This window comes from Choloepus didactylus, chromosome 13 (assembly GCF_015220235.1).
Source record: "Choloepus didactylus isolate mChoDid1 chromosome 13, mChoDid1.pri, whole genome shotgun sequence".
Taxonomy (NCBI): Eukaryota; Metazoa; Chordata; class Mammalia; order Pilosa; family Megalonychidae; genus Choloepus; species Choloepus didactylus.
In genome coordinates this window covers 32,137,714-32,159,925 of record NC_051319.1, presented here as the reverse complement: position 1 = coordinate 32,159,925, position 22,212 = coordinate 32,137,714, and the positions used below count along the sequence as shown (strand labels likewise).

Below are 22,212 nucleotides of genomic sequence, written 5' to 3'. Positions count from 1 at the left end.
TCGAATATCACTGGAGGAAGCAAATAGGTAAGTCCAAATAGGAACATTGTTCACAGTAGTAGGAGACAGAGGGAAGAGAGAGATGGCCATGTGACAGAGGCAGAGATTTGAGTCATGATTGCCAGAAAGTCACCACCAGAACACTGTAGACTGCAGAGCAAACATGATCCTGCTGACACCTTGATTTTAGTTTTCTAGTCTCCCAAACTCCGGACAATAAAGTCCTTTTTGTTTAAGCCAGCTGGTCCATGGTATTTATTATAGCAGCCCTAGCAAACTAAGACACTGAGAGACATAGATTGCTGTAGGAGATGTACCAAAGTGGGTAAAAGCATTAAATGCTGGAGCCAGCTGCTTAGGTTAGGATCCTGGTTCCACCACTAACCAGGAGGGAACTCCTGGTCTATGGCAATAATGGTACCCATCCCATAAAACTGCTGTAAGGGTTAAATGAATTAAGTACTTAGAACCGAGCCTGGCCTACTGAAATTGCTAGGTAGGTATTAGCTATTACTATTATTATTATATGCTCAAACCTCCACAATGCCCAGCCCATAGTAGGCATTCAATAAACACTTTGATTATTGAATGAATGAAGGGAAAGAACGATGTAAAGGGCATATAGGCAGTGATTCCACAAAGAGTAATGGCAGCATCAACTGTGCAGACCTCCCATTTTCTCCTGGATTCTAGATCACTTTTAATTTTTCCAAATTCAAAGCTGATTTCAAACAAAATATGAGCCAAGAATATATTTCAAATTCTTTTCTAAACACTATATCACTATTAATTTGAATAACAGAGGTTGCAAACAGGCTTTTCAGCTGTGGACCACATGCTTCCAAATGGCACTTTCATTCAGATTCTCATCCCCGGAAGTGGTTAGTTCATGGTTGGCCTTGTGCCAACCTGTGTTGCCCAGAAAAAAAACGGCGTTAGTTTTACACAGGCTAGTAAAAAAAACACATTCAATTTTTGACAATTTTAGAGTTGTAAGTATGTAATCCTTTCCTCTTTGATGAAAAAGGAACTGTTGTTATCATTTTTAGAGCAACAAGAGTGTTGCTTGACACAATTTAAGTACCTTTTAACATGACAGTTTAATAAATGGGAATAGGCACCAAGCGTCTATGGAGCACTATCCATGAACAGTTCCAGATATATCAAATTTAACTAGAAAAAAGAAGACATTTTTTGATTCATTAAATTGTACTTTATTCTGAGGAATATCAGCAATAGGTTCTAACTGTATATAAGCAATCCTGACAGTTCTTTTCACAAAAGGCATTTTTTTCCCTACATCAGCACTAAATGCTGGCCAAATAGCATGACCTTGTCCTTCTATCTAAACTCTTACAATTTTTTAAAATGCATGGGTGGCGAGGAAGTCTATATGGAAGTATGGGTGATTTACTGATAACAGAAAAGTTCAGCTTCCATTACTAATGATGGTTACGCTTCTGTTTATGGTTTCCCTAGGCCGTAACTATTTAAAATGTTACCGTTAGCATTCTTAGTTGTCCAATTTGTTGGTATATAACTCTCCTACTTAAATATATAGAACAAATCATGTTAATTAAAATAAACTGCTTAGACAGTTAAGTTGTGTTCCAGATTGTCTCTGAAGGCTATAAATTCAAATTAAGGGTTTTCTACTTGTTTTGGAGCTTGGAAAGGTTCCTTTTACTGCATTAGTAGTAGCAAAAGAAATCAACCACCTTGCAAAAGAACATTCATTGAATTCTTGAAGAAATAGATGGATAAACTGCATATATAGCTAGTTGTCAAAATCATATAATAAATTCTTGACTGAAGCAAGCAACCAAACTGCTAATTCATGATGGCAAGTGTTGAAATTTAATAGAATTGAGTATGCATTTTCACAAATATAACTACATTTAATTCTATATATTTTTGTGAACTGTATAGAAGCATAACATTGGATAAGCAGGGTTCTAAGTAGTATTCCAGACTAACTAACAGTGATATATACTTGAAAAATAAATAAGCTTGTTTCTGGGTATTAACGTGTTAAATTACACAAAGTATCTTGTGGGGAGTTGGAATAACGCTTTACCTGTTTTAAGAAAAGCCTGTTTTATAACTTCCAAAGGCAAATATGTGACTACCTTTTATAGTATTCTAGAAAAATTTAATATCCTTTACATTTCAGAGAAACTTCTATAATTAAAAAAGAAAATTCCTTACCTTAAATAAATAACTTACATTCTTAACTTCTATTTGACCTTCTTTGAGGATGCATTTCCTTAACACTTTTTTTTCCTATTTGATTTCCCCATTCAACTAGCACATCTTAATTAGCTTGAGGGAATAACTAAATTGAATCAGAAATAAGTTTGTAAAGATCTTTCTGCTCCCTTATCAGAGTGAGATTTTTGCTATCTACTTATTCCCCAAAGTCCCTACTGAAAACAGCGTAAGGCCTTGTAACTCCCGTATAGGAGCATTATTTTTTAAGTACTTTGGAAATTCAAAACAAAGTTCAGGAGAAAGGAAAACTTTTAAAGTGTTAAAAATTATAACCTATAAGGAAACTTTAAACTATTTTATTTTAGAGAAGATAGAGCTGAGGAATAAATCAATTGCCTTAGTCACATAAGAAGAATAATGTTTTTTCCATTTCCTCTAAATATGTACTAAGCAGGATGGACTAAAACTATACACATTTCCTAAAATTTGAGGTTTAAAACATTAGGCAAAAGCAACTGTGGATTCTCATAAACTGGAAAACATATCAGAAAGAGGTTAAGAACACTTCTGGAAAGACCTGTCCCCCAGGGAAGGGACGGACTCCCTAATCCTGTGATTCTATGTGGAAAATAGATGGAGCTGACACCAAATGGTGCCATTTACATTCAAGCTGATTAAATTCAAAGCTGATTATTCTGCTTTATAATAGATTTCCCACTACTATTCATGAATCATAATACTCATGAAGTTATTCTCAAACACAGGAGAGCCTTATATCTATCCCCTCCCTGAAATGTGTCCTTTGGCACTAAGTGCTATTCAGAAACACCTTCCAACAGAAATGTCTTTCAAGAACATCAAATTCTATAGTTTCCACTTTCATCATAGACTCTGATACTGACTTTAACTAAAAAAAAAAAAAAAATCAAGATGCTTTCTGTCTTTAATGTTGCTACTTCTCCAAAATGTGAGGAAGGGCATGAATTGTTTCCTAAAGCTGCCTTGGACTGCTTCACGGGTAAAGGAAGAAATACAACCAATTTCTAAAATAAAGCTTGAGGAAATGGCACCAGTACCTTATAATACCACTGATAGTTCATACCTAAGCTGAACTATTGTACAAAAATTTGTGAGATTTTTAATATGGATTTAGAATAATTATTCAGTCTTGATCATCCATATATATTCTGTCTGAATAAGCTCCCTGAAAATAGGACCACATCTAGATCCCCTCACTTCTATATCACCTAGAACAGTGTTTTGTCCTAATTTTTTTATTAGAGCAGTTGTAAGTTTACAGAAAAATCATGCAGAAAATACAGAGTTCCCATTTACTCCCCTTTTACACAATTTTTCCTATTATTAACATTTTGCATTAGTGTGTTACCTGTTACAATTGATGAAACAATATTATTATAATTATAATATTAACACTAGTTCATAGTTTACATTAGGGTCCACTCTTTGTGTTGTATAGTTCTATGGGTTTCTTTTTAAGTTTTTTCTTATAACATATATACAAGCTATAATTTCCCAATTTAACCATTTTGAAGTATAGAATTCAGCGGTGTTAGTTACATTGACAATGTTGTGCTACCATCACACCACCCATTACTAAAACTTTCCATCATCCCAAAGAGAAACTGTACCAATTAAGCATTAACTTCCCATTTCTTTCCCCCACCCCCATTCCTGGTAAACTGTATTCTAAGTTTTCACTCAATGAATTTGCATATTCTAATTATTTCATAATAAATCATACAATATTTGTCCTTTTGTGTTTAGCTTAGTTCACTCAACATAATATCTTCAAAGTTCATCCACGTCGTAGCATCTATAAGAACTTCACTTCTTTTTACGGCTGAAAAATATTCCATTGTATGTATGTACCACATTTTGTTTATCCGGTCTTCTATTGATGGATGCTAGGATTGTCTTCACCTTTTGTCAATTGTGAATAATGCCACTATGAACACTGATGTGCAAATATCTGTTCAAGTTCCTGCTTTCAATTATTTTAGGTATATACCTAGAAGTAGGGTTGCTGGAGCATGTGGTAAGTCTATACATAATTTTCTGAGGAACTATCAAACTGTTTTCCACAGTCACTGCACCATTTTACATTCCCACCAACAAAGTATGAGGGTTCCTATTTTTCCACATCCTCTCCAACACTTGCTATTTTCCATTTTTTTAAAATAGTATCCATTTAGTGGGTGTGAAATGGTATCTCATTGTGGTTTTGATTTGAATTTCCCTAATGGCTAATGATGTTAAGCATTTTCCATGTACTTATTGGCCATTTGTATATCTTCTTTAGAGTTAATGCCTATTCAAGTCCTTTGTCCATTTTTTGATTGGGTTGTTGGTCTTTTTGTTACTTCATTATAGGAGTTTACTATATTCTGGATATTAAACCCTCATAAGCTTTATGGTTTCCAAATATTTTCTCTCATTGTGGAGGTTGTCTTTTCACTTTCTTGATAATATCCTTTGATGCACAAAGGTTTTTAATTTTGCTGAACTCCCATTTATATATTTTTTCTCTTATAGCTCTTGCTTTTGTTATGAAGTCTAAAAACCATTGCCTAATCCAAGGTTCTGAAAATGTTCTCCTGTGTCTTCTTCTAGCAGCTTTTTTTAGTTTTAGTTCTTACATTTAGGTCTTTTATCCATCTTGGGCTAATTTTTTATACGGTATGTGGTAGGAATCCATTTTCACTCCTTTGCATGTAGTGCAGTGTTTTGAATTCAGCAGGCTCTCAATAAATGTTTGCCAAATGAATGGGCAAATTAATACAGTAAAATTTCTGTTTTAAACTGTGGCTCATTTTGATACATATAAAATATACCACAAACAAAGGCAGATATCTGAAACATAAAATACATGGAGTAAAAGCTCAATATAACTGAGAGGGGCCAACCACCAGAGACGAGACTGCGTTCAGGCCCAAGTTTATTTGCAGAGACAAAGAAGCCCCCACGGGCAGCACACAAAATGGCGTCTGCACCAGCCGCGGCAGGGAAAATGTGTTATACAGGCAGGTTCGCGTGTGTGTCCTGAATGGGGGGGAGGTTAATCTCTTATTGCCGCGGGCTTGTTTCTGTGAAGGCCTCGGAGGCTGCTGTTATCTTTCTGCATTTCTTGAGGAGACCGGACCTATCACCCGGTCTTTTGGGTGGCGGGGTGTGGGGGGGGGGTGTTAGGGGGTGGCGTTATGCTCTGTAGCGACTTCCTGCTGAGGAGGGTGGTAGTTGTTGGAAGCGGGGAGGAAACGGGGTTGAGATGGGGGATTTGGGAGAAGCAGAAGCTGGGTAGCTACTGAGGTGGAGATGTTTTTTGAGATTCTTTCAATGAGGTTAGTAAGTAGCCTTAAGATGCAAGGAGCGAATAGTACATCAAGAAGCAGGAGAAGTGGGGTTACTAAAGGAAGGATCCATTGCCTCCAGGATAGAATGAGGGCAGGGGAGGGGTCCTGTATTTGGTTTGCGTGCTCCCTGAGTAGGTTAGCTCCTTCTCATACTAAGCCTGATTTGTTAGCGTAGAAACAGCAGGTTTCTTGTAAGAAAACACAGGTGCCTCCTTTTGCTGCAGTAAGTAAATCAAGTGCTCGTTTGTTTTGCAGGACTCAGGGAGTCTATTTGGTCTTGCAGGTTTTCTAGCTGTCCTACAATTTCTTCTAGGCTTTTTGCTAAATTGTGCTGATAGAGGAGCAGCAAGAGTGAGGCCAGCAATGCCCATGCCAGCACCTGTGGCTATTCCCAGACCGACTAGTAGGGGGATGAGTAATGGGGCAGCCTGGCGTGGCCGGAGGGATTTGGGTTGTGTTATTGGTACTTGAAAAGGTGTTTTTTGGGGGGCTAGAAGAATGGGGGGAGATAGGAGGGCAAGAGTGCAAAATCCTGTCCAATTGGTGGGGAGGCAGAGATAAGCTGAGGAGCTACAGACAAAGATGACGCCAGCTTGTGGGTCAAGGCATCCAGTTACATGGTAAGTCATGAGGTGTGTGAGTGTAGCAGGGGGTAGCTGTTTTGAGAGGTAGGCTATAGGTTGAGGTTTATTGTCCATAAGCTGGGTGAGAAGGCCAAGGGTGGTGGTGTGGGATTCTGCAGTGTAAAGACAGAAGGGAAGTCTGAAATTTGGCAGGCAGAGTGCAGGTGCTGAGATTAGTGCATGTTTTAGAGTTTGGAAGGGTTTGTTGATAGGAGTGGAAGGATTGAGAGGTTCAGTTAAGTTTCCTTTTGCGGCCTGATATAGGGGTCGGGCTAGAAGGGTGAAGTTAGGGATCCATAAGCAGGAAAACCTGGCTACGCCTAGGAAGGACAGATTTCTTGTTTTGTATTTGGACAAGGCATGTTAGATATGAGAGACTTGCAGTTAAATGTAATGGACCGGGTGGAGGGGCTGAGTGTTAAGCCTATGTAAGTGATTTGCGGCTGTGCTGTTTGGGCTTTGTGCTGCGAGATACCATATCCCTTGGAAGCAAGAAAGTTGAGGAGACATGCTGTGGATTTGAGACAGGCTATTCTGCTGGGACTACAGAGAAGGAGGTCATCTACATATTGTAGGACGGTTAAGTTTGCCTATTGAAACTCTTAAGAGGTCCTTTGCTAGGGCTTGGCTGAAGAGGTGGGGGGAGTCTCAGAACCCTTGGGGAAGGACTGTCCAGGTTAGTTGAGAAGAATGATTGGTATCTAGTGATGTGAAGGCGAAGAGTTTTGGGGATGCTGGATATAGGGGAATTGTAAAGAAGGCATCTTTGAGGTCTAGGACTGAAAAATAGGAGGTGTGTGTGGGTATACAGGAGAGGAGGGTGTAGGGGTTGGGTACTACTGGGTGTATAGGAATGACTGCTTGGTTTGTGGTGTGGAGGTCTTGGACTAGGCGATAGTAGCCATCAGGTTTTTTATGGGTAAGATGGGCGTATTGCAGGGGGAATTAGTAGGCTGCAGTAGCTTTTTTGAAAGCAGCTTATTAATAATGGGTTTTAGTCTGTGGAGGTGGACTGGAGAAATGGGGTATTGGGGGACGGAGGGGAAATGATTTTTGTTTTTTAATTAAATCAGTACAGGTGAGTGGTGGTGAGCAATGGATGGGTTATCTGTGTCCCATACTAGGGGGTTAACATTTTGGAGGAGTGGATTTGGTGCTTCTGTTTGAGTTGTAGGGGTGAATAGGGAGAGAAGGAGTATACAGTCAGGTGGCCTGCTGTGTGGCAATTGTAAATTGATAGTGGCATTGAGGGTACTGAGGATGTCCCTACCTAGAATGTGGGTGGGACAATGCGGGATGACCAGGAATTTGTGTGTGAAAACTCGATTTTCATATTGGCAGATTAGGGAAGGGGTGCATCTGGGTGTGAAGGTGGTTCCTTCAACCCCCATGACCTGAATGGCGGAGCTGTTAGTGGGCCCTGAATAAGAATTTAGAGTGGAGTAAGTGGCCCCCGTGTCTAAGAGAAAGGTAAGAGGCTTACCTTTGACTAGCGGAGTTACCCAAGGTTCCTGATTTTCGATGTGAATGGGTGTGGGTAGCAGCCTCGGGCCCCGTCAGTCTTTGCCGAGAATGCCGAGGAGGTCAGCTGCAGCAGCTGCCTGCCTGGTCAGCTGTGGTGGTGCTTGGCTGGATGTCTGCGAACCTAGAGGGGTTTGGGGACAGTCCATTTTCCAATGGCCCTGCTGACCACATAGTGGACAAGGTCGGGTGGGTGGCTGAGGATTTGGGCATTGCTTAGCCCAGTGGCCGGCTGTATTCCATCTAAAACAGGGACCGGGTGGGACACAGGTGGTCTGTTTGGCTAATTTTTTTGTTTCTTGACCATCTGAAAGGACGGTACCGATCATTTGAAGATTAGCTTTCTTTTCCTCTTTTTCGCTCTCTGCTCTATTTTTAAATACTTTGAAAGCAGCTGCCATTAGGTCTTGTTGGGGGGGTAAGGGGACCCTCCTCAAACATTTTTAGATTGTGTCTGATGTCAGAGGTGGCTTGGGAGATGACGCATGAATTAAGCCAGAGGTGGCCTTCAGGGCTTTCTGGGGTGAGACGGGTGAGCCAGTAAGGCTTCTGTGAGTCGGGCCATGAACTAGGTGGGATTTTCAGTAGGTTCTTGGAAGATTTCTTTCTCAAAATTGATTATTTTGACTGACGCCTTTTCTAGGCCGACTATGATGCTGGTTTGGAAGTGGTTGTGTTTTCGTTAAGTCGGGATGATTTGGTTGGTAGTCCCATCCCGGGTCTGTTGGGGGGGCCGGCTTGTTCTCCTGGGGGCTTGGTGTTGTCTGTGGTGTGTATAGTGCCTGCATGTTGCCTGGCCGCCTGCCAGACCCTCTCTCTCTCTTCGGGAGGTAGGGTGGAGTTAAGGATCTTAAAAAGATCTTGCCAGGTGAGGTCATAGGAGGAGGTAGGTAAACTGTTTGATATAGTGGGGGTTGGTGGAGAATGAGCCTAATCTTTGTTCTACCTGGGACATGTCACCTGGGAGAAGGGGACATGCACTTTAACAGTACCTTCTGTGCCTGCTACTTCGCGGAGAGCTAGGAGAGGTTGTGGGACGTGGGTTTCGGGGATGTGGTGAAGACAACGGCAGGCCCTAGAACGGGTTTCAGAAGGAGTGGGGGAAAGTGGGCCCGAGGATGGGAGATTGTCAGGTGGGAGAGAGGTGGTTTTTTCTGGCTGGGGGCAGGACTGACTGCGGATGCAGTAGGGTGCGGTTGGTCTCAGACTGGGGGAGGGGTTGCTCTGACCAGCAGAACTTGATCTGCTGGGTTGAAGTCATCGGAGGGGTTAGGGTAGGGAGGAGGTGAGGAAGTTTGAGAAGGAGGTGGGGCTTTAGGGGGAGTTCTAGCCACCACGATGTGGTAAGTGGAGCAGGATTTAGAGAGAGGGACGGGAGCGAAGAGTGAAGAAGGCCTGAACATATGAAACCTCACCCCACTTTCCGGTTCAATGAATAAAATTATCGAGATCCCGGAGGATATTAAAATCAAAAGTACCATTTTCCGGCCATTGGGACTCATTATCCAACTTGTATTGCGGCCAGACCGTGTTACAATAGAATATGAGCCGTTTGGGTTGAATTTCTTTATTGTCTGAGCAGACACCCAAGTGGTGTAGCAATAGAAGGTACTGACTGCCCGGAGCCCATGTTGGCTGCAAAATGACGAGCCAAGAGGCAGGAGTGAGTTCCCTTGGAGGGTCAGGCGTCCATTACCCTCGTGAGGAACTGAAATGAAAGAGAGTTTTCTCAGAGAGAAGCTGGCGTCCCGGGTTCAGCCTGGAAGCTGAGGCGTGCGCCTACTCTGAGCAGGGGTTTGGCTGGAGCCATGTCGGAGCCCGGTACCGGGGCTTTCAGTTAAGAAGAAAGGGCCGACAGGCGAGAGAGACCGAGAGGCTTTTACAGCCAACCGAGACTTCGGGCAGTATTCGTGGTTTTTTTGGAGTGGTGGGGTAGGGTGCAGTTCCTGTCTTTGGGCAGGAGTCAGTCAGCGGTGGAGGCTTTAGCTGGAGAGAGCCGGGGGACGGGGAGGGGGACGGTGGCCCAGACCCAGTGGTCAGGACAAGGGACTTAGCCTGGGACGAGCTGCCGCTGCCCACTGCTTCCCTTGTTGCAAGACCGTACTGGCTGGAACCACAACCTGCCCCGGCGGGGGCGGCAGCCAAGGCCCGGCAGTCAGGATAGGGGACTTAGCCCAGGAGGAAGTGCCGCTACCCGCTGCTTCCCCTGTTGCAAGACCGCCTCGGCAGTCACCGCGGTGGCCCAAGCCAGGGGTCCTGCGACCCCGGGGTCCCGAGTTTCAGCACCACGATGAGAGGAGACGACCGCCAGAGACGAGACTGCGTTCAGGCCCAAGTTTATCTGCAGAGACAAAGAACCGCCTGGGCAGCACACAAAATCGCGTCTGCACCGGCTGTGGCAGGGAGAATGCGTTATATAGGCAGGTTCGCGCGTGTGGGAACCAGATGCAGGGAGGAGGAGAAGGAAGAAAAGTTTGTAGCAAAAAGTTCTTAGTTGACAGCAGTCTTGGCTAGGGGGTTAATCTCTTATTGCCGTGAGCTGGTTTCCGTCAAGGCCTGGGAGGCTGCTGTTAACTTTCTACTGCGGACTGGTTTTCTTCAAGGCCTCAGAGGCTGCTGTTATCTTTATGCATTTCTTGAGGGGCCAGACCTATCAATAACATTTAACTTATAAGATCTCCTAATTCCAGTCTTATAACAGGGGTCCACTGCAGTCAATTTCCTACTATTTCCATTCATTGAGACAGGTTTTCCCAGAGTTTATGCTAGTTGGGGCCAGTCTTCTATTTCTTCTATATCCACAGCACCATATCCTAATATATAATATTGATGTAATCTTAAAGTGCCTTCTGGGTCTTTGCTTAAAGTTTGCTAGTTAGTGTTATCCATTCTGATCCTTTCAAAACTGAGAACCTAAATATTTAGTTGTTCTCATTAACTACATTAGCCAGAATGAAAAAGTGAGTGTTCCAGTTTGCTAATACTGCCATTTTGCAAAACACCCAATGGATTGGCTTTTATAAAGGGGGTTTATTTGGTTACCAAGTTACAGTCTTAAGGCCATAAAAGTGTCCAAACAGAGGCATCAACAATAGGGTACCTTCACTGGAGAAAGGCCATTGGCATCCAGAAAACCTCTGTTAGCTGGGAAGGCACATGGCTGGCATCTGCTTGGTCCCAGGTTGCATTTCAAAATGACATTCTCCAAAATGTCAGTGTCAGCTTTCAACAGCCATCTTCAAAATGTCTGTAAGCTGCTGCACCGAGCTCCTTCTGACTGAGCACTTATAGGGCTCCAGTGATTTAATTAAGACCCACACTGAATGGGCGGGGCCACACCTCCATGGAAACATTCAGTTGGAGGTCACACCCTAACCAAAGGTCACTCACAGTTGGGTGGATCACATCTCCATGGAAACAACCTAATCGCAGTAGCCCATGAGATTGGATTAAAAGATCATGGCTTTTTCTTGGGGGACATAATACATCCAAGACATCATGTTGCATGAAATACACCAGACACAAAAGTACAAATCTTGTATGAGCTCACTTGTATGAAATAATTAGAATATTCAAATTCATGGAGTCAGAAATTAGAATATAAGTTACCAGGGGCAGGGTTTGGGTTGGGGAATGGGGAATTAATGCTTAATTGGTACAGAGTTTCTATTTGGGGTGATGAAAAAGTTTGATAATGGATGGTAGTGATGGTAGTGCAACATTGTGCATATAATGAACACCACTGAATTGTATACTTGAAGGTGGTTAAAATGAGAAATTTTAGGTTGTACGTATGTTACCACAATAAAATTTTTTTAAAAAAATATAGGGTACAGAGCAAGAGAAGGAACATCATGGTAGGAGCTTTGGGGAAACCACTTGATACAAGCAAAATCTCATAAAATAATAGCAACATTTCATGAAACACTTGGAATTCATAGCTCACCTACTATTTACAATAATGTACTGAGATGTGTACTGTTATCATCCCCACTTTGCATATGAGACAACTAAGGCACAGAGAGGTTAAGAAAGTTGCCTAAGGTCACACAGCTAGTAAGTGTGATCAGGATTCAAACCTAGACAGTATGGCTCCAGTGTTTGCTGGGAGGAATCTGGGGAAGGCTTCCTTTCCCTGATAAAATGGGACAGGTGCAGCTGGTATTCCCCTTCCTCCTTCTTTCTGCCTGGAACAAGAATTTGATGGCTGAAACTGCAACAGCTGTTTGGGACCATGAGATAAAGACCAAGAAAACCACAGACACATCAGCCATGCTGCTGTCGAGCCACTTATCCCAGGCCAGCAGTCACCCACCTCTGGATTTCTTGTTAAATGGAAAAATAAACCCCTGTTTGTTTAACCCAACACAGCCACATTTCTGCTACTTGCTACCTTAACCAACATGCCAAAATAATAATAATAATAATAATAACAACAACAACAACAACAATATGAACCCGGTACTATTTCTTGTGTTTTACAAGTATATAATCATTTCATACTCACCACAAACCTATGAAGTAGGCACTGTTATTATCCCCACTTTAAGGAAACTGAGGCACAATTTTGTCACTTGTTCAACGTGACATGGCTTTTAACTGGACAGTCTAGGTTTGAATCCAGAACCCTGGCTCTTAAATGTGTACTCTTCAGCAAATATTTTTCTAGGCAGTGAAACATTAAAACCATTTCAATTAAGATCAGGAATTGGATAAGAATGCTTATTATCTTACTATTCCCATTATTATTCAACATAATTTCAGAGATTCTAGAACAAGTGTTTCTCAGCAGGGATGCTACTGACATTTTGGGAAGACAACTCTTCACTATGAGGGACTGTCACATATTATAGAGGTTTACCATCTCTCTTCCCTGGGTCCTAGAAGCACTCTCCTTTCACAGTGTCAACCAAAATGCCCTCCTTATTTTCCTGTAGGGAGACATTATCACCCCAGTGAAGGAAACCATTTTAGAGCAGGGTTTGGCAAACTTTCACTATAAAGGGCCAGATGGTGAATATTTTAGACTTGGAGGGCCATGCCTTCTCAGTGGTACCCTCATTTGTTTACTTATTGCCTACGGCTGCTTTCACTTTACGGTATCAGAATAAGTAAACAAATGAGTGTGACTGTGTTTCAATAAAACTTTATTTACAGAAACAAGTGGCAGACCAGATTTAGCCCATGGGCCATAGTTTGCCAATCCCTGTTCTAGAGATTTGGGGTTTTTAGAATACCAGTAAATAACTTCTGTCTCCCTCTCTCTCCCACCTTCTCTCACCCTAACTCCCCATCCCTCCCTCTTTGCCTCCCCCTCCGTCTCACTCTCTCTCTCTTTCTCCCTATCTCTCTTATTCAAACCAATTGAGGATTAGAAGCAGGAGTCAGAGAGATGGAGATCAAACTTTTGGGTTTATTACTGATGAACACTTGATTGGAGAATTACTTTAGACTTGCTCACATTACCCTTACAGCAGAGACTACAAGTTGCCTCCCAATATCCATTCTCTTCCTGAAGAAGGAAGCTTAGTAAAGAAATTTAGAAGTGTATCCATTTTAAAAACTACATGTTTTCAACCTCCCTTGTAGCTAGATGTGGCCATTTTACCAAGTTCTGGCCATGAGAGGTAAGCTGAAATATTTTATGGTCTTTCAAGAAAGCCTCTTAAAAAGGCTAGGGGTTGTCCTCTTCCTGCCCTCACCCCCTTCTCTGCTTGCTGACTGGAATGCAGATGTGATGGCTGATGTTCTAGCAGCTATCTTGGCTCAAATAATCAGACAGGATGTGATACAGGAGAAAGAAAGCCTGAATCTTATACATTTATAAAATCATCATATCAGTTCCATATTGCCTTTCTCTTAACAGTCCTTTATGTGAGTGTTTAAACCCTCATGGGTTTAAGCCACTAAATCTGAGTCTTTGCTACTAGCTACTGAACTTAATCCTAACTGAGACATCCATAGACTGAATTTACTCCTTAGCTACCTGCTATCAGAGGTAGAGCCTACCCTACTAAGCTCACTGCATGACTGAGAGAGCAGACCTCTGCACACAGGCAGCTCCTAAGAGAGGGAAAAGGAAGGTGTTGACCTGTGTATGTTCAGTTATTTCTCACAACTTCATCAATCACATAAGTGATGGGTAAAGAAAAGACTGGAGTGTTAAAACATGCAGTCCTTCCATTTTGAAGCATAAAGAAAAGCCAAACTGTCCTCAGATATCAATCCTGATATTTCTTTTGTGTTCTTAACCATGATCTTATATTGTCCATCCTATACTTGTGTCATCCTCATAGTGTATGGCACGGATTATGCAATATAACATTAGCCAGTCCAGATCATATTTCACATTCAGAACCCAGGTTACATCTTTATGGAATGCTTACAAATGATCAGGGCTGTGTACAATGGAAATTATAATGCAGATGAGTGGAGAAATTGCAGGGGACATAGAACTGATATGCTGGGTTTATAGTAAGATTTGATGCTAGGGGTCTCTTGCAGCCTCTCTCTCTCTGTCTCTCTCTTTCTCTCTCAGATAAACACAAAACCCCAAGTATAGATCACCCTTGCTGGTAAACTATGATTAATTTTAATTTATAAAATGTAATTATGTGTTGCTATTGCCCAGAGATAAATATATCCTGAGATGTCTCATCTATACTTCTGAAAGCTTAAGTGCATAGGCTTTCTGAGATCAAAGGGACAGTGTTGAGGGGACCAGTCTCCTAGTAACAAAATGAATATGGACCAAGACACTTAGATTCAAGAAAACAAAGGTCAGAATCTGCACAGTTAATCCTAATCTCTCTCTTACAGTATTTTGTGCTTCAAAGAGGGGACAGGATTCCTACTATTTGGGCTAATATGTTAAATAACATCCATTGCCCTTTTGTATAGAGAGTTTCCCTCTGAGAAATCTTCCCTTAATCCTCCCAAACCCGAGTAACCAGCCCTTCTCAGTGCTCTCATAATACCCTACACAACCTGACGTGGAGAGTTATATTTTGAAGGTGACAGGCTGTGAAGTATACTGTCAGTTCTATGGAAAGCAGTAAAAAAGAAAGAAGACTTACGGTTCTACAATGTCACAGAATATGAGTGACTTTTAGGGAGAAGGTTTTTAGATTAATAAGGAATTGGAGACAGAACTTATACAGGAAGGATTGATTGAGTCCACTCGAACAATAATACGAGGCTTCTGGTATGAAAGCTGCAATTTACGTGAAAGCCAGTGTTGTTGAAAAGTAAGGTATAGGACCACGTCACAATGAGGCTTGGGTACCAACACGACAGGGTCAACCAGGAAAGTTTAGATGGGAAATTTAATAAGCCAGTTTGGCACAGCATTTCCCTGGGGGACTCTCAGTGAAGGAAGGAGCAACCCACAGCAGACAGACAAGGAGGACTCAGAGAAGATCGCTGAGACATTTACTATGGTTTCAACGAGGACAAAAACATCTAAAACCTGTGAACTCAGTCATGTCTGGAATAAGATAACAGGCTCTTGAATCAGTTTGCCTGGGCTCATTTCCCCGCCTACCACTTACAGTGCCTCAATGTTCTCATCTGTAAAACAGGGTAAGAATAACGCCCACCTCATAGTATTGTGTTGCAAATTAAATGAAATCATCCATAGAAAGCTCTTGGCCCATGGTCTGATACATGTAAGATCTGTATAACATTAGCTAATCCTAATACAGAATTTGGAAGAGCAGGGCAGATACTGCTGGTCCAAATCTGAATACATGCCTAAAACCAGAACGGTGCAAAAAAGCAAAGAACACCCAAGTCAATCTGAGGGGTGCTGTGAGCAGGGTTGTGACGGCTGATTCTGTAAGAGTATCTCAGCCCAAGTTTTAGAGTCCATGTGTATAGACAGGAAAAGGGACCACAGCTGCCCACCCAGGAGCCATACAGATGGAGCCCATTCTGGAGGATAGTTAAGATTATGGTACACACCAGAGGCGTCTCATGGGTTTTCGCTGCTCATCAGTGTTTAAGGCATGTCATAGTCACTGCCACCAGCGGAAGTCAGTATCAGGCTGTAGTTCTTTTACCATAATAGGCAGGTGGGGAATTTAGCAATGGTGAAAGAGAGCAGGCTACCAAAGTTAGGAAGAACAAAAATGCAATCGCCTTGTAATGCTTTGTAGAAAGAACTAGAATACACAGGTTCTGACATTTTCTGTTTCCTGTAGGGGCATGCTTCCATCACAGATATTTAAATATATTAGGGAAGATGAGTAATAGCGATTTTGAACAGAGATTGCCCAGTCAATTGTGTTTAACAAATTGATAGATTATTTTTTCTTCCAATAGTTTTTTGACAGAATTGACTTACTGTTTTTGCATTGTGATAACAAAGCCTAAAACCATGATAGAATTAGAAATAAGCTTCTCTTCAGAACTTATAGATATGAAATGTAACAGCACTTATGATAAATGTACATATATTTCAAATTCCTAATGCTTTCATTCAATAAGAGTAAAATTATTAGGGAAAATGTAGTTCTAATACTGTTTTTCAACTATCTTTGTCATAATTTCTTACTCTTTTATGAAATGATATCTTCTTAATAATACAAAGCAAATTGAAGAAGGTTGTAGTAGGTAAATAACTTTGCCTAATATCATTAATTACTAACAGCTCAATTATACTATGAAGTGCCTATAATTGCCATGAAGCTTCAAATTTCTTGAATTCTATTATGTATACAATTCATTTAAATTACATTAATTATACAGATTTTTTAATGAAGCAAAGAGACCATGCTTTCAATTTTCACAAGTAGAGACAATGATCAAAATATTTATGTGCATATTACATATTTTTTTCTGTTGATACTCATAAAATAATTCATTTACTCAGTACTATGTCAGCACCTTTACGTAGGAAAAAAAAAGAAAACCTCATTTTCCCATTTTTGGATTTCTTTTAAGAGTATATGATCCTTAAGAAGTGTTTTTATTTAATATCCAGCCCAAGACAGACAACATTTTTCAGAAAGTGAAATTCTAAAGCTATTTTTAACAGTAATTACTGACACCTACAAAATTGTTTTAAATCCATGTTCAGTATTGCATTGATAAACCCAGATTCCAGAACCTGATGCTCTGAGTTCAAATCCCAAGGTACTTGAGCAAGTGTACATATTCTGTGCCTCAGTTGACTCATCTGTAGAATGGCAATGAAAACATTTCACAGTGGGGATTTAAGAAGCAATATGGCAAGTGTTTAAAACAGTGCCTGCCCCACAGTTAGTGCTATATAAGTATTTGCTATTATGATTTATTTTCCTACTTGGGAAGGGTTTGATTTAACATGCATATTAATGATACCCAAGTTTGCCCAGATAAAATGGATGATAAGAATTATCTTTAAAATTCCATGAAAGCAATATAAGGTAAACTTCTGGACTAAATTGTAAATCCCAAAAGACTAATCTTAGCAGTATTGACCCTTATGAAATGGCTTTGAATAGTGTGGCAGTGAAAAATCTATTTATCCTTCAAGTTGTTATTACAACCTGTGTGACATCACTCTGACCATATAGTAACATATGGAGAAACTAGGGCGGCCAGAAATAGCAGTTTTTAGATGCAGCCAAAGTTGGGACTAAGGGATAAGAAGAAGCCCAGGCAGGAAGTAGAGAAGAAATGTGTGTTATGCTCGGCAAAGCAAAGACCATATCTAGCCACTTGGATAATGCCCCTCCCTTCTCCCCACTTCCACTTGTTCCTCTCTTTTATGTATACCACCTCCACAGGACTGGCCAGGGCATACTGAACCCAACACTCCAACGAGGAAACCTGTGTGGGGATGGGCACCTTACTAGGAGGTTTCTATGGAAAAGGCAATGCTCATGCTTTCTTTTCATTAGTCAAACAAAACCAGAAAAATCCCTCCCCAATCTTGACATGCTTTCCTCAAGTAGAACAGGCTGTTTGTTATCCAGAAATTCTACCTATAGTTAAATAGGGAGTTTCTGGAGGAAATTCAGTGAATAGCTGTTTGTTTGCTGTTAGAAGTTCTGTCCCTTTGAAGTCCTGATGGCAGGGGTCTTTTAGAATGTATCACCATTTTGATGAAGAAATCCTTTTATGGGCTTAGAGGGGGGGGGGGCACATCTGAGCAACAAAGAAGCTCTCTGGGGGGGACTCCTAGACACACTAGCCCACTCAGCAGGTTAACTCACTGCCCGCACCCCTACGTGGGACATGACTCCCAGGGGTGTGAATCCCCGTGGCAACGGAGGAAATGACTCCTGGAGATGAGCCTGGACCCAGCACTGTGGGATTGAGAGGACCTTCTTGACCAAAAGGGGAAGAGAGAAGAAGCAAAATAAGGTTCCAGTGGCTGAGAGATTTCAAATGGAGTCGAGAGATCACTCTATAGGGTATTCTTATCTGCTACATAGATATCCCTTTTTAGTTTTTAATGTGTTGCAATGGCTAGAGGGAAATAACTGAAGCTGTCAAACTGCAACCCAGTGACCTTGATTCTTGAAGACGATTGTATAATTATGTAGATTGCAATGTACGACTGTGTGACCATGAAAACCTTGTAGCTTGCACTCCCCTTATCTAGTGTATGGACAGATAAGTGGAAAAATGCGGACAAAATTAGATGAAAAATAGGGTGGGATAGAGTGGATGGAAAGATTTAGGTGTTCTTTTTTGCTTTTATTTTTATTTTGGATAAAAAAAAGTCTCAAAAATTGATTCTGGTGATGAATGCACAACTGTATGATGATGCTGTGAATGACTGTACAATGTGGATGACTAGGGTGTGTGAATATATCTCAATTCAACTGTATTAAGAAAAAGTAAATGAACAATGGGGAGAGGAGAGCAATGGGATGTTTTGGATATTCTTTTTTAATTTTTATTTTATTTTTTGGGGTAATGAAAATGTTCAAAGTGTGATTGAGGTGATGAAGGCACAACTATATGACGATACTGTGAACAACTGATTGTACACTTTGATTGTTATGCAATTGTATCTCCATAAAATTGCATTAAAAAAGAAAATAAATCCTTTTGTGATAGCATCTCATTGCGGATGGCTTGACCATTGGCGGAAGTAAGAGTGAGGAAAGGAGAAAAGAAATAAATGCAGACAGTGGAGTTTAAAATGCACCAAAACTAAATTGTGGTTGGGTTATTGTGATGATATTTGCTTTGCAAGTTTATATACACATATAACATTTGGTTATCTTCCAACCACCCAGATTTAGAAAGTCTTTCTTCTCTTATTCAGTCAATGCTTGATGGAACCTTGCTAACAACTGTTCTCTTGGGTAATTTAACTTGATTACTTCAAATCTGATCTTCTTTCTAGGAATAGACCAACCTACCTTTAAAGAATACTCAATTTTGCTTAATATTCTTCTTGCTGCTAAGGTCTTCCTCCCTGCAACTTAAAGCCACTGATACGTTCATCAGTGAAGGGAAAATACTTTGAAAAACATTTGCTCATTAATCATTGCTAATTTTAGATTTTATGCATATGAGTGTGTATCTTGGCAAGCCATATAAAAATTTTAAATCTAGGTAATACAAAAAGTTCACTTAAACCATCTTTTAAGACTAACCTGGAACAAAGCTAGTTTGATTCTATTTTTCCATTCCTTTTCTCCTGGCCCATTCACAGAAGCAGTACCAATGAACTGTGTTGCTCAAGAAGCAGACAGTAAAAGAATAAACAAGGAGAAACAGGCATCTCAATAAACCAGTGACTACACAGTCAAGCCTTGAATAACTGAGTATTGACTTAGTAGTTTGAAAATTATAAAAATATTAAGATGTGATTTTTCTTTTAGGTGGGAAATGAGGAAGGATGAAACACTAGAAGAGGAAGAAAAAGCAATGCTGGAACATTTAAAACAAATTTGTACCATACAGAACTCTTCTGCCTCAGATAACACAGAAGAACTATAATCTGCAGGCAACAGCAATGGCTATATTTTAGGAAATAATCACACATAATGGAGTAGGATTTTTCCTAAAGTCAGAATGGACCTCAGATGTGCTGTGAAGCATGAAAGCAATGACTGAGTAATCACTGTACTGAAAAGAAATGCAGCACATAGAGAATAAGGTGCTATATATATATTTTTTATTTTAAAAATAATTTCAAATGTTTTTCTTTCCCCAACCTTTCTTTTTCTATGATATAACTGCTGCCATCTCGTGTTCCCTTAGAACTATTTTTCCTCCTTTCATTCTTGAAGTATCTTGACAACAGTCAAAATGTTTGGAATTCTTTTCCATAAGGATTTTTAAATACAACAATTGGATGTTAAGCTGATAGTCACAGAGCCCACTGAGGGTCATCAGAAATTTTTTTAGTCATTTTCAAGTTATTTCTGAGGCTGTAGCCCAAGTCCAGGTCTTAATTGCCTTACTACCCCTCATTGTACCAGTCTCCCTTCCTGTAGTGTCTTCTTCATCTAATTTATCTTAATAACAGCCCCCCCCAAAAGCACTATCCTGAAGTATAACTTCAGTCCTATTTCTTCCTGTAGTGGCTTTTCAGTTCTCCTCCTCCATCTGATTTAAATTGCTTCTAATCATATGCTTCAACGCCCTATACAAAATGGCTCAACCAACTGCCTGCTACCCTCTTGGCTCAAGTCGCACACTTGCCATTCCTTCCTATCAGTAACCACCTTTCTCTCAAAATTATATTCAAAACCCATCCCAGTAATCTCTATTCCAAGGCTCATTATCCAAAATATCTTTCCTTATATCTTACTTACATTACATTGACAAACACAAAATAAGTCAACAGAACATGTTCTAGCATTCTCTTTGCTACAGTAGTTATAAATGTGAATAGTAGTTATAAATACCTACTATATTCCTCCTATCAGTGCCTAATATTAGATTATAAAGACCTTGAAGGCCTTACAATATAATATAACATAAAGTCTCCCTTTATAACTCTACATTTGCTTACCATAGTCTTATTCGAAGAGTTGGCAGTTAATAAATACAGTTGTTTGACTGACTGCCTTGAAACAAGACATAAAAGGCAATTAGACTGTTGCGCAATCTACAAGACATCTGGGAGAATTCTTATATTATGGACTGTTTTAGACCATATGACACCAACCATCATGGTTTCTGATCTTCTCAGAAATATGGTGGATCACCCATGTTCCCATATTCTGTGATGCTTATAATATATGTGTAGGCTGCATGATTTCTAAGGGAAAGTATTTATGCATTTTTCAAAGAGTAAAAGCTTGGGAGAAAGATGAGGTCACTTTAGAAAATTATTATTTCTTTAAACAAAAACACACAAATGGACATTTAGTCAGTTGCCTGCCAAATGACACATTTTATTTTTAAAGAGTGTGCTTTAGTTGACTAGTATCATCATGAACCAAATGTTTTAAGATATGATTGAAAGAATTTCTAAAAATTTTATGCAGCCCATTTAAAAAATTATAAGAGAATTTTATGAGACCTGGACTTTCCATCTAGACTTATCAAGTCATTATGTTAAATAATAACATAATATTCTAGAAACACTACAAGAAATACTATAAGGCAACAGTTGACTTTATTCCTTTAACTTGACGGTGGTCTATGCACTAAATCTGCAGAACTATGTTTATTAGAATAGACGCTAAAATGTAAAGGCAAAATAAAAATAAACTGATCCAATAAACCAAATAAAATGATGTTATAAAGTTACAAGATTTCACATTTGGATTCATTGTCTTCTAATATATCTTAAGGTCATCTTTTAAAGCTATTTTTATTGAGTCTGGTACATTTCTATACAAATCCTGGGAAGTGATTTAGTTCCCCCAGAAAAATTTCTCTATGACTCCCTTTTGAAAAGAAACAAGTAATGTAAAGGGGAAAATGGGAGGAGTCAGAAGAAAGAAAAATGGAAGAGGGAGAGAGAGCATACAGTTTGAATTCACTTCTATATTTGCTCAGTGAAAAGTACGATAGCCATAAGTGCAATAAAGTTTATAATCGGCATGTTAAATGGCAAGTCATTGGCTTATCAGATCCTTTTGACTTTATACTCAATGTCTTTCTTAGTGTATTTAAGAAGAGGTATTTCAAAACAGTTGTTCCTTCTCACATCTATTTTGCATTTGTATAAGTTAACCTGAATGAAGCCTAACACTTTATAACTCCCCATATGCTTACCACAGAAATATTATCATCCTATAGAATAGCTTCTGTGTTGTATTTAACTGTATTTTTATGAAATTGCACAGAGGGATGTGTTTTATTATTGGTTTAGCAGTTACTAGGTGGAAACAGTAAGATTTCATTTTTTAAATAATATATGATATTGTGTATTTCCAGTACTTTATATATTTGTCATTTCTACCAAACATTTTATAGCATAACAATTATAATCAAGGAATGAGAAAATGAAGTCACTTGTTCTATCTATCAATATGTATCTATTACTCCAGTTCATATAGTCTTGAGTCAAAGAGAGCATCAGG

General features: G+C 40.0%; 1 protein-coding gene across 7 annotated transcripts in view; it reads left to right on the top strand.

The window, feature by feature from the left end:
• The window catches only part of KIAA0825 (KIAA0825 ortholog), a 437,461-nt gene extending 416,044 nt beyond the window's left edge, over positions 1-21,417 (top strand). For all 7 annotated transcript variants that reach the window (XM_037801406.1, XM_037801405.1, XM_037801404.1 and 4 more), the window contains one exon: positions 19,552-21,417. In XM_037801406.1, the coding sequence (XP_037657334.1) occupies positions 19,552-19,669 (118 nt within the window). In that variant the 3' untranslated portion in view covers positions 19,670-21,417. The remainder of the gene's footprint in view (positions 1-19,551) is intronic.
• Positions 21,418-22,212: the final 795 nt, after the last annotated feature.